At 54.4% G+C, this 12,277-nt stretch overlaps 3 protein-coding genes across 3 annotated transcripts; 2 read left to right on the forward strand and 1 right to left on the reverse strand.

The window, feature by feature from the left end:
- Positions 1–300: 300 nt before the first annotated feature.
- On the forward strand, positions 301–609 carry B0H18DRAFT_829364 (uncharacterized protein; the record flags this gene model as incomplete). Its single annotated transcript, XM_048039377.1, has 1 exon — positions 301–609. A coding segment is annotated over one exon (309 nt), but the record flags the coding sequence as incomplete, so codon positions are not given.
- Positions 610–1,447: 838 nt separating this feature from the next.
- On the reverse strand, positions 1,448–4,253 carry B0H18DRAFT_1123882 (uncharacterized protein; the record flags this gene model as incomplete). The annotated part of the gene is made up of 12 exons (XM_048034766.1): positions 1,448–1,538; positions 1,600–1,772; positions 1,836–2,033; positions 2,091–2,258; positions 2,332–2,709; positions 2,778–2,819; positions 2,881–2,904; positions 2,966–3,058; positions 3,318–3,425; positions 3,480–3,656; positions 3,711–3,935; positions 4,014–4,253. 12 exons carry the CDS (start codon positions 4,251–4,253, stop codon positions 1,448–1,450), a joined length of 1,917 nt encoding a protein of 638 aa, XP_047887983.1.
- A 7,198-nt stretch (positions 4,254–11,451) lies between these two features.
- B0H18DRAFT_958573 (uncharacterized protein) lies at positions 11,452–11,957 on the forward strand (the record flags this gene model as incomplete). Its single annotated transcript, XM_048042703.1, has 3 exons — positions 11,452–11,553; positions 11,621–11,698; positions 11,802–11,957. 3 exons carry the CDS (start codon positions 11,452–11,454, stop codon positions 11,955–11,957), a joined length of 336 nt encoding a protein of 111 aa, XP_047887984.1.
- Positions 11,958–12,277: the final 320 nt, after the last annotated feature.

Genomic DNA, 12,277 nt, shown 5'->3' on the forward strand with positions numbered 1-12,277 from the left:
TTGAGAAAGGCTGTTGACATTGATACATGCATTGACTACAAGAAACATGCACTCCAGCATTTGCCTGAAGGGGCCCTAGAGAGCAACAAGAAGGCTGAATTGCTTCATGGCCTCAGTCTGGCATATCAATTGAGATGGAATGCCTTGAAAAAACTTGATGATGCAAAGGATGCTGTTGCTGTGCTTCAGCAGGCTGTTGATCTTACAGTTGGTGATGACAGATTGAAGTATGAAAGGCTCTGTTCCTTGGGCAGTGCATATAAAGAATTGCATCATACTACAATGAGTTTGTCTGATATAGATGCAGCAGTGATGGCTTTTGAAAAAGCACAGAAGATACTCCCTGCAGGGCATAAGGAAAGAGCTACAACTCTTAGGTCCTTTGCCTCAGCTGTACAGCATAGGTTCCATCAGACAGGTAATGATGCTGATATGGAGAAAACCATTCAGCTGTTGACCAGAGCAGTAGAATTGACACCATCTGGTGATTCTGAGAGATATAAGTGTGTCCATATGCTAGCACATGCTCATCACAACTACTATGAACACAATGGAGATTTACTCAATATTGAGCAAAGTATCACCTACTTTCAGGAGAGTGTTGAACTTGAGAAGATGTTTGGACATGCATCACATAATGTCAGCCATCTGGGAGATGCGTACAGGCACCGTTTTGAGCACCTAGGGGAAATCTCTGATCTGCATTGTGCAGCTGAAGCATTGGAGAAAGCTGCTGCTGTTTGTTCAGAAGATGATGAGAGACCTGGAATGCTCATGAGCTTGGGAGCTCTCTATCATACCCTCTTCATTAATACACAGGACTTGGTCAGTCTCCAAAGAGCCATAGAGCTATTTAAGGAATCTGTCTTTACTTCTGTTGGGGGGCACTTGCATGAAGACAAGACAGCTGGGTTAAATCATCTTGTGTAACGGATATTCCCGTTACGGTATGTCTTACATTAAATGTTTGTCTTTGTTTGCTCGAGGACTCGTATGGCGCGCCAGTGCACCTACAAGTCCTCAGCCTTTACCTCGTCACCGCCTTTGTATGCAATCTGTAGACACATCAGGAAACCCACCCTGTGCAAATTGAGGTAATTTTGCGCAATTTTGTGTAAATGTCCTGGACACCCCATTTTCTTAACCCCCTCATAAATGTTGCACCAATTTCTGCCAAATCGAAGCAAATCGACAATCAAGTATATTTACTCATTTGTGACCAGCTTTTATACGACTATACCCCTGTATTTATCAGACTACACCACATCAGGTATACATAGGATCGTGCACAACGAGCTAGCAGACACCTCGGAAGTACCTACTGCTCGTCGAGATTAGCAATGCACTATTCAATTAAGATGTGTGCAGGAGACCCAAAAGGAGAGGAATGCATAGACTTGCTCGGGTATACGGAGAGGAGAGGTGAGGCATGGCGCATCGCGCAACACTAGAGGTCCATCCCCGCAGTCAGGGGGTCAATGAGGGAATTGGCTGTGGCCTTACGAGTGCGAGTGGCACTCTTCTTCATATGAATAGTCCTGCAAATGATGATATCAGTCACCTCATTTCGGACGCACATAGCCTCGTAGTCCAACGAACTTCGCTTCATTGAATATAAGGTTAAGGATCTTATGACGGCCAATCAGATTGATTGGCGAGAGGGCGGCGAGATGGTCCCGGTAAGGCGCCTCCTGTTTAGTCGAATTGAAACCTTCGTTTTCTTTGAGGGGCTCGCGGGTGCCATGCAGGCCCTCTCCAATTGCTGCGCCAGCCTACAGGATCGAGGTGGAGTCAGTGGGTATTGTCTAGGGCAGAAATCGGGGCATAGTGCGCACGAAGGTTGCGAGGAGCGCAGCCATTGTCTGCGGGATTTCTCGCTCCATCGCGCCAGGGCCAGTATTGATGGACGAGATGAACGCCGAGTCTTCGATGGGGCAGAGTGCTTTGGGTCCGAGGAACAGGATGTTGGCGAGATTGATGATTGGCTCTGCGCAGAATGGTATGTTGCGCTTGAGCTCGGTATAGCTGCCGTTCTGTGTCGTCCAAGTGAGCATCCGAGTCCAAATGGTCAATGAGGTCATGATCCATACCACGAGTTTACCGGGGAATATGAACTGGTCATTGAGGAGCAGCTCCTGGACAGCCGTCTGGAGGGCCTCCGGGTCATTCTCGATGGCCTTGAGGCCATAGCCCTCCCATACAGGATCACGACAGGCGCTATACCAGGGTCCACGGATCGAACACATTCTCTTGGCGGGCTGGCGATGTTACATGGGTGCAGTTAGTACTCCGCGCGTGCAGCAAGATCAATCAGCGAGTCAATGGACTTACCAATGTCAGTAAGCTGAGGACATACGCTGAGTCTTGCAACAGGCGCTGGGCGATTGTACTGTAGTTGGGGCCGAGGCGCCGCGCACCAGTGATGAATATGTCGAGGAACATTTTGGGCCGCTCGCCGATGTTCGGAAAGGCATTGACAAGTGCCAGAGCTTGCGGCAACTCTTGGGCGATGGTCGACTTCAACAGAGTGCGGACCTTGTTTGATTTCTGCGAGTTGAGACCAGCTACCTTATTCCCGTCCTTAAATGTGACTTCCGTATCCTCGGGCCAGACGTTCACATGGCTGGCACGCAACAGGCCTCGGGCATCTGTTGCTGATTCATCGTCGTCGTCGTCGTCGTCGCCTGAGATAGTACCATTGCGAGTTGCCTGGTGTCGCAAAAAATGCATCATCCTCGTGACTACTCGAATCCGAATCCATAGAAGTACAAGCTTACCTGATGTCCCTTCACATTGGTGGCAGGCCCGGGAATCGATTGCTGACAATGTCGAGGTGATTAGCTCAGCTCTAATATGCACGACTTGGACAGCAGTACGTACGTCGGAAGGAGCCGGTGCGGTCAGCTACAGCAGTTTGGTAGTGAGTCCGATGGCTTGGGACTACATAGTCAGCTAACAGACATACCTTACGTCGTGGCTTAGGGCGTCCAGTGCGGGACTTTTCAGGGAATAGGTCAAGTCCCGAGTCTTCGCCACTGCTGATGGACTCGGGGGGTGGCTGTCATTCACATGATAGTCTCAGTCAGCAGCCCGACACCACAGTTCGTTGAAGGCATGATAGCTAGAACGCACCCGAGGAAACATTTTGTCCATAGACGTTGAACGCCGCAACTGTCAGATGATTTAGAGCGGTGTTCACGCCATAACAGTGAAGTTACTTGCCCTTTTCAGGCGCTGGTACAATCGAGGCAATCAGAGGTCGACACGAGCAGAGCTAGAGTCAGCGTTGTGGGACATGGTGAGTACTGTGTGCGTACCTGGCTGTCGGTCTCGCGGAAGCCTCCCTGCCGCTTGGTCTTCGTCACAGTGACACCTTTCTCGGCAACCACCATGCCAGCCTGGTTAGATCGCTGCTGCAACAGCCGCTTGGTTACTTCGGCGCAGCGGCCACAAGATAGATCTAGGATGGGAGCACTTACCTGCGTGGTGGAACTGCGTTGGTTGGAAGACGCGGCCGGCTGAGGGTGCGATGATGACTCATTACGGTGCTCCTCCACACTCGGTGTGTTTTTCTTATCATCTTGTTGACCGTAGTGACGACTGGCTGGCAGCTTAGGGCGCTGTGCCCGACGGATGATCATCTCCTGCGCGACGGACTTAGTAGACTATAAGCAGTGCCAAGGACCTGGCGGTATGCGGTATGAACGCACGTTCCATTCGCGATGAACCCGTGCCTCCCTAAGGTTCATGGGGTCATCTTCGTCTTCAGCTACCGGACATTCAGCTTCATCTGCGGAGTCATTGGCATCGGGATTGCGGGTGGGAGGAGACTCGTATCCAGGGTCTAGGAAGTCAGGCGCATAATCGGACCCTCCGGCCTCTGAGTCTGAGAGTACGCGGCGGTTGTGCCGGCCTTTCGAGACGACCTTGACTGACTAGAAAATGGGGATCGTAGGCGTGAGAGAAATGTAATTCAACATGCTCAGCGGTCAAAACACGATCACGGTACTCACACCTTGCGCCAATTGCTCCGCAACTTTAACGGACTTACGGCTGGATGGTGCGTGCACATCTTGCACACCAAAGTCCTCTTCGCTTTCAGGCTCGGCACCCGATTTGTATTCTTCATCGTCCGACCTGGACTCGGCCTCAGAGCCTCCACCGCCATCATCACTGGGATCGGCTGCTGCTAGTCTCTCACGGTGCTGATCATGATCGAAATCGGTGCGTGCACTTAGCTCGGTGTCGTCCATGCGAGGATCTATGTCAATGTTGAGCCGTTCTCAATGAGCATATCAGTCTGCCAGTGAAGATCATTGTACGTACCACGACCTATCTCAGGCTCTTGATTGACTGTTCTAGATGCAGATGCCTTCGAATGAGAGGCCTGCGTCAGCGAGGACTTCGATGGCACATTGGCGGGCACTAGTGGTGGAGGTGCGTTCGCAGTCATCTAAATTATACTACATGATTTGTTGATTGAAGGCATGTACGTACGTTGGCCTTGGCCCATTCTCATTCGTGCAGCCTTGACTTGCATTGTCATAGTGTCGGCGGCTGATTCTTCGGGTTGGTGTTTCTGGCGAGGCTTCGGCTGCCAAACTGGAGAGGAATTAGCCTCGATATGGGCTGAACACGGGGCTGGGAATCAAGCACACCTCGGTCCTTGTATGCCTGTGTTTTCGCAGCACGAGGTCCGGTGACTATAGAGCGAGTTAGTGACAAGGGTTTAGATGGCAAGCAATACTACGAAGATAACTTGTTGGGTTCGAGACTTCCTGCTCTCGTGCGCGCTCATATGCGTCTCTCTCGGCACGCTTCAAGGTCCTCAGCTCTCTCTCCAAGTTAGCCAATCGGTCTGTAGCAACGTTTGAATCGCCTTCTCCTTCGGGGCCCAGGTCTAGATCAAGGAGTCAGACTGGGACCCATGTTAAATCAAGGTAAGTCGAGCTTCATAGCCTACCTTCAAGCTGGCTGACATTGCTTTCGCCAGCACTGGGTGCCTCCCGGTTGATGACTCCCCCCGCCGGGAGCGTTTTCTTCTTGCCACGCGAGGCTGGTGCACGCCGGGGTGGCATTGGCTTCACTGTCGACTCTCGAGCAGGCGTCCTGCAGCGGCTGTGATGTAGCGGCGTTGAGTGGTGGTGGTACCGTCGGGAGGGAGGGACGACACTGGCTGACAAATTCAAGCAGGGCTTTTCACAGGCCCGGGGGGCGGAGGCTCACATGCCGGGCTTGCCCGCCTTGGGGGCAGAGTCAGCCACTACTGCCCTGGCCTTGGAGTGGCGCGATCTCAGTCGCTCTGGTGTCCAGATCGTCATCTGCCAGTCATCATTGGAACGCAGACTCAGAGCCCCGAGGCTCAGTGGTATCCCGAGTCAGCAAGGGCCGTCTAACATCCAGGTGAGAAGCACAGTGAGTACGCAGTTACCCTCGCAGCTCCAATATTATCTCTTACAGTCGCGCTGATTATCCTTGGGTCATCTTAGGAAGTTCTACTCCACGTTATCCCCTCGCAAGACTAGGCCGCCCGCCCGCCCTCTTGTGCTCCTCTTGCTAGCTAGCCCGCTGCGGCACTGCCTTCTCGTGTCCTATCACCTCCCACCAGCTCATACATTCGCCAGCCACCTACTCGCTCACTCGCTCTCTCCGCACCGCTCGCTTGCTCGCCTGCCATATTGTGCTTTGTTATTTCCCTCTGTCGATCTTTCGGCCTCATTGATGAAGCTGTCCCAGAAGAGAGGACTCGCCGAGAGGATGGAAGCCACGAACTTGCCATTTCGCGGATGGCGCCAGAGAATCCTGGCAAGGCTGCGCCCACCCGACTCAAATTTGGCCGTCATATCGCATGTGTCCCAATTCTTGCTCATCCTTCTCGCCATCCTTCTGGTCCCTGCAATAACGAACACGTGCCTCACTGGTATTTATCTCTATGGTCTTGCGACTTCGCCATCTTTCTCGGTGCCTGCAACGCTGGGCGAACAAACGGTGGTCTCGCAGACTCTGCTCAGGGTCGGCCTGCGGCTAAACTGCACGACCTCCACACTCGCATTGAACGCAGTCTACGTGTATGGCTATTCCTTCATATGGTCAGCCATTGTCGGTGCGTACTACGTGTGGCCTTCGTTCGGGGCATACTGGTATTTATGCCGCCATGATGCAGCGTGCTTGGCGTGGCCAGACTTACTGCCTGCGGAGAGGATCACGAAGTCTATGTTCATGGCAAGGCGGTACAGTCGTCACCATTTCTCAAACGTCCGACTGGATCGACGGAGGCGGCTGCTGGCGGGTGAATCAATGTACACCATATTTGTCCAGCCTCTGAGTGGCAGAAGCATCCCAATAGGTCATTATCTCATTGCTGATGGTCTCCGAGTCGTCTGTGAGCTGACAATTCAAGTACCTGTACAGTTGTGTCTGCTGCAACAACGATCCGAGATGTGCGGCGCTTATTGGTCACGAAGGGCGTTCAATCATCGCTCGCTCACTCAGTGCGCATATGCGGGATGAAGACACGTGAAGTTTTATCGGATGATCGGAGCATGCAAGACGTCGGAGCTGGCCCCCTTTCCCACTTCATGATGAATGTCTTCCTGCCAGGTGCGTGACAGTGTCCTTTCTGATAACAGCAATATTATCGTGCTGACGAGAGCTTCAAGGTGGGAGTCAATCTGCAAATCGTCCATTCACATGTATGGGCTGTGGAACTATGGGCTTTGAGAATGCGACTGCCTTGTCCCGCCATGTTGCTCGGTCAGCAGATCCACGGTGCGCAGCTAGCATCACTAATGCCACTGATCTGGCCCGCCAGGAGGCACTCGCTTGTTTGACGCAGCCGCAGACGAGTGTTCGCCACGGACATTGCACTGCGGAAGGATCTTCTCATGGCATGCCGTCGAACGCCAGCGCCGACAACCATGAGCCCGCAGGAGCCCAGGATATTGATGACGAAATTCGGCAGGATGACGACCTCGGACATGGTGATAATCCTCAGGCTGGTGCGCGATCTCCGCGGCCATCATCGAGGAGCTCTTCATCTTCAAGTTCCAGTGAGGAAGAGCGGGACTACGATGTTCCTCCTTCGTCGCCACTGCTCATACCCTCGGGTCAACATCGGAGGTCTGCATCACCTGCGGACAGCTCAGGATCTGGTGAGGAAGATGGTATGCTCCTCGAGCAGGAAGAGCTACCCGGCCTTCGCGGACCGGAAGAAGAGTTCCTCTTCCATGATCCTCATCGTGTCCGCTTTGGTGGTCAAGCAGGTGCTCTCGTCAATGAGCCACTGGCAGCCGATATTGATCGGCCAAAGGAAGGGCCGTTTTCTCTCTACGAGGTCGGAATGGCTGAAACGATCTCTGAGGATAACATCTTCGCACCCTTCGCTTCAGAGAGGGAGTGGCACATTGCTCAGTGGGCAAAAAAGCGCGGCCCAAGTGCGAGCGCTTTCAACGAGTTCCTTGCAATCGATGGGGTGCGTATGATAGCTCTCATAAATGCCATCAACTGGAATGCTGATCATGGTATGGGCCAGGTCCGTGATGCCCTGCAGCTTTCGTTCAAAAACACGAAAGAGCTGAACAAGATAGTTGATTCCTGCCTTCCGAGCCGCCCCAGATTCGTACGGCATGTACTTGAGGTCGATGGAGAGACATACGACCTTTGGCTGCGAGACATTATGCAGTGCATCCGCGTTCTATTCGGCTCACCAGATTGGGCTGCAGATATCCTTCTCGTGCCCGAACGACACTATACAGACGAGACCAAGTCAATGCGGGTATACGGCGACATGAATACTGGCGAATGGTGGTGGCGATTGCAGGTGACCATGATATTTCCCCCCGCTCTCTACCTCATATTCACGCTATGCCTATATGATAGCACAAAATTGAGGCCAAGCAACCGGGCGCCACCATCGTACCACTCATCATTTCGTCCGACAAAACTCAATTGACAATGTTTCGCAATCGCTCGTGCTACCCACTCTATCTAACAATCGGCAACATCCCTAAGGCAATACGTCGAAAATCCAGTCGACAGGCGCAACTTCTCATTGGGTATCTTCCTGTCACACGGATCTCACACATCAAGAACGAAGAGACTCGCCGCCGCGCTATTTCTAACCTCTTCCACGCATGCCTGAAGCAGGCCCTCGCTCCGACTCGCAAGGCTGCCCGTCGTGGAGAGAAGATGTCGTCAGGCGATGGCTCTACTCGCCGCTGTCACCCTGTCTTCGCGGCATATATTGGAGATTATCCCGAGATTGTTTGCGTTGCTGGTGTGAAGAATGGCGAATGTCCCGCGGGAGTGGTAGATCCCAAGTCTATGGGTGAGGCTGTGCCGTGCACGCAGCGCGACCTGAATGCAATCCTGCACGCCCTCACTACGCTCGAGCGGACGGGGGACCCGGTCGCTCATGTGCACGCCTGCCAGGCTGCAGGGATCAAGCCGATTGCGGACCCATTCTGGAAGGACCTGCCTTACGTGAACGTCTACGTGTCTTTCCCCCGGATATCCTACATCAGCTTTACCAGGGAATGGTTAAGCATGTCATAGGCTGGACGAAGTCAGCGTACGGCGCACGCATCATTGATGCTCGTTTTCAATCCCTGCCTCCGAATCATAACCTCCGTCACTTCTCGAAGGGTATCTCACACCTCTCCCGTGTTTCCGGGACTGAACATCAAGACATATGTCGCGTTCTCCTCGGCACGATCATCGACCTCCGTTTACCTGGTGGGCAAAGTCCCGTGCGACTGGTGCGAGCCGTACGTGCCCTTCTCGACTTTGTGTATCTCGCACAACTCCCGGCCCACACTTCCAACACGCTCTCCCAACTCGAGGACTCCCTGGCTCGGTTCCATGCGAACAAGGGTGTTTTCGTGGATCTAGGCATTCGCGATCATTTCAACTTCCCTAAACTGCACTCGCTCCAGCACTATGTCAGCGGGATCAAGATGTTCGGCACCGCAGATGGGACTAACACTGCCCAGTCCGAGCATCTGCACATCTCGCTCGCCAAGGACCCGTGGCGAAAATCGAACAGGAAAGATGAGTACCCGCAGATGACCACCTCAGTTGTCCGGCTTGAGCAGATCCATGCGCACGCTCTCTACATCGACTGGCGGCTCGCTGGGCGGCCTGATCTGCCGACGACACCTGCTGTTATTCCACACAAACTCCATCAGCATCTCACTCGCTACCCCACTCACAGATCACTCTCGTTTTCCACCGTGGAATCGCGCTATGGCGCCCATCGCTTTCAAACAGTACTCAAGGAATTCATCGCGCACTTCAAACATCCCCATTTGTCTGGACGTCAACTCGCGACCTTCGTATCGGTGTACGATCTGCCATTCCGGTCAGTCTCTGTATGGCACAAAGTCAAGTTCTGGAATCAAGACCCCTTCCAGCGAAGGGATGCGCCCGAGACCTTGGACGTGATTCACGCGCGTTCAGCATATCGGGATACTCAAGGTCGCATAGTCGCCGGGCGATTCGATACCGCCCTGGTCAACGAGAAGGGAGACGGCGGGTTTGTTGGGGTCTCAGGTAAGGCTTACCATGCCATCACCAATGCTTCTTGCTGAGTGAAGACATAGGTTATCGTGTAGCCCAAGTGCGCGTCATCTTCTCGCTCTCGAAGAAGGCCCACGAGATTGTCTTCAAGAATGAACCCGACGCGCCCTCGCACTTCGTGTACCTCGAATGGTTCAGCAGGTTCAAATCGCGCCCCGAAGCGAACCACCTGTTCTATACGGTGAAACGCTCACGCGACGCAGACCAGCAGCGCATAGCAGCAATCGTTCCCTTGAAGAATCTGCATCGGAGTGCGCATCTACACCCCAAGTTTGGCCCAGTGAAACCATTGGAGTGGACGAGCAGCAATGTGCTCGAGCTGTGCGACGTGTTCTACGCTAACTCATTCACAGATAGACACACATATATTACTGTTGTGTAGAGATCGTTAATGCAATGAGAGTCTCCACTCTTTTATTCATTTCAGCTGCGAGGCAAGCAAACGTCCCCCGCGAGCCCTAGGCGCTGGCCCGGGGCGCAGCTAAGCGCCCGGCTTAACACCCCTCCTCGTTGCAGCGTGGAAGATTAAGACTCCAGCTTTGAGTTCTAGACAGTATCTCGTGTACTCTTGAGAATCGCGCGCAAAATTAACGTCGGGAAACGCAGATGCTCACGCCAGTTCAATAGTATGGCAGAGCAAATGCGCCACCGCGACCGGCGCTTCTGGTCTTCAGGCGCGCCGAACGCACACTCGGCGCTAGTGACACTCTCAATGCACCCCCGCCTTCCACGACTCTGGAGCCCGCCCCTTCGCTGCCTTGCAAGGCCGTCCTTCGCGCTTACCTCTGCTTGCTCGTCCCACGCGTCTCGGCGCGCCCTACCTACGCCATGCTCTCGAGGTCGTACTACTCCGCAACCCGGCCGCTCAGGCTGCCTTTGACCCCCTTTGACCCCCTTTCAAGCTCACTTCCAACCGAGGTGCACTGCCCTGACCACGCCAGTCCCCGCCCCGCAGCTGGTCCCTCCATCCGGACTCCCCCATTATCGGCCAAGCTTGGTGTGCGCGGGCAGCCCCAGCCTCGATTGCCGTGGCGGCCAACTCCCCTCTCTCTGGGCGCCGGATCCGCCATCGTGCAGCAGCGCAGCTGAGGATAATCGCCTGGCATTGCCGACCATTACTCCGTTGTTAGCACTCACGTCGGCCTCCGCATTCCAGTGGGAGGCGAGCAGCTTGAAAGCCACCGCGCATTCCTCGCACCAGACTCGTCAGTCGCCATTTGCCACTGCCCGCCGAATGCTTTCATCGCCACCCTTCACCCATTCCTCGCATTCCTGCAGAGCGCAGCAGCAGGGAGCCTGGCTGAGACGCACGGCGCCCGGCTTGAACACTTGCCTTTACACTCACCCCGCTCTCCTGGTGCATCCACTCCCGCTGATCTTGCTCGTGCCCTCATCTTCGCGCATCTGCTCTCGCCAGTGCCTGCCCTCCCTCGCGCCCTCCAGGGCCTTCTCGCGCTGGCGTCTTCTTCTCGCGCTCACACCCTCCACCTCGCACTCGCGGCGCCCGTCTTGCGCTCGGCCACGCCCTCGCCCTTACTCATGCCTGCGCCATCGATTGGAATTGGCGGATCAAATTTGCGCTTGCGTCTCCTGGCTAAGTCCCGCGGTCGCCTCGAGGGCATCTTACTGTGCGTAGTCTTTCTTTTCTGCCTTGTACCTTCTTCTGACGGTTCTGCATAGAAAACTATACGATCGACTCAAAACGGCGAGGCTAACAAGGTGAAGAACCAGATCAGTGGCGAGTACGGCGCCGTTCCCCAGACCGATGCTTACTACCGCGACCACAGCATCAAGTGGGTCGTCATCGGTGACCACAACTACCTTGAGGGTTAATCGCGTGAGTATGCCGCTGTCGAGCCCCGCTTCCTCGGCAGTATGGCTGCCATCACCTGCTCGTTCGCCCGTATCCACGACACGAACCTGAAGAAGCAGGGCATGCTCGCGCTCACGTTCGCCGACTCCGAGGACTACGAGAAGGTCCGCCCTCAGGACCGCGTCGCGCTCGAGTTGTTCGCGCCTGGTAGATCCCACGCTCGTGCTCTAGCCCAGTGACGGATCCAAGGAGGAGCTCTCGCTCACGAACAGCCTCCACGACGGAATCATCGAACCCGACGGTGACGATGTACGTGCCGCCGCCGATGTAGACTCGGGTCTGAATGAGAAGACTACGGCGGGCAACTCGCCACTGCACTTCGTGCGCGCAGCCTCCTTCATCCTGACATTAGCCTTGTTCATTCACGAGTCCCTACGCGACGCCGCGCACCGCCTCGACCACACTGCGCGTCGAGCCGCGCTCGCCGTACCTCAAGCTCGGCATCTTCTCGATGCTCGCAAGCGCATTCAGCCGAATGGACGGGCGACAATTTATTCGGACTTTGTGACGCTTTACCTGTTAAGTCGTGTGTGGATAGGCATGCATATATTACACGTGTAGTCGTAAACCTCACGCGCATCGTACTTAGCTTGCGAGTACCCCGCCGTAGCGCGCGCAAGCGCCCGACCGCCGCCAACAACAAAGCGCTTTATTTAACACTTCCCATTTAGAATAAAAGCTCGTGGAGGCATGTACAGGAAGACACAATAACAGAATGATCAATGAGATATAAAAAACGTACCTCGATGCCGTAGCTCGAACAGCCCAGACAGAGCCAGAGATACCAGCGCCTATTTCTCGCACTTTGCAAGACGAGAGGCAATTGCC

The sequence above is a fragment of the Fomitopsis serialis genome (assembly GCF_022376445.1).
Source record: "Fomitopsis serialis strain Sig1Antser10 chromosome Unknown B0H18scaffold_109, whole genome shotgun sequence".
In the NCBI taxonomy this organism is placed as follows: domain Eukaryota; kingdom Fungi; phylum Basidiomycota; class Agaricomycetes; order Polyporales; family Fomitopsidaceae; genus Fomitopsis; species Fomitopsis serialis.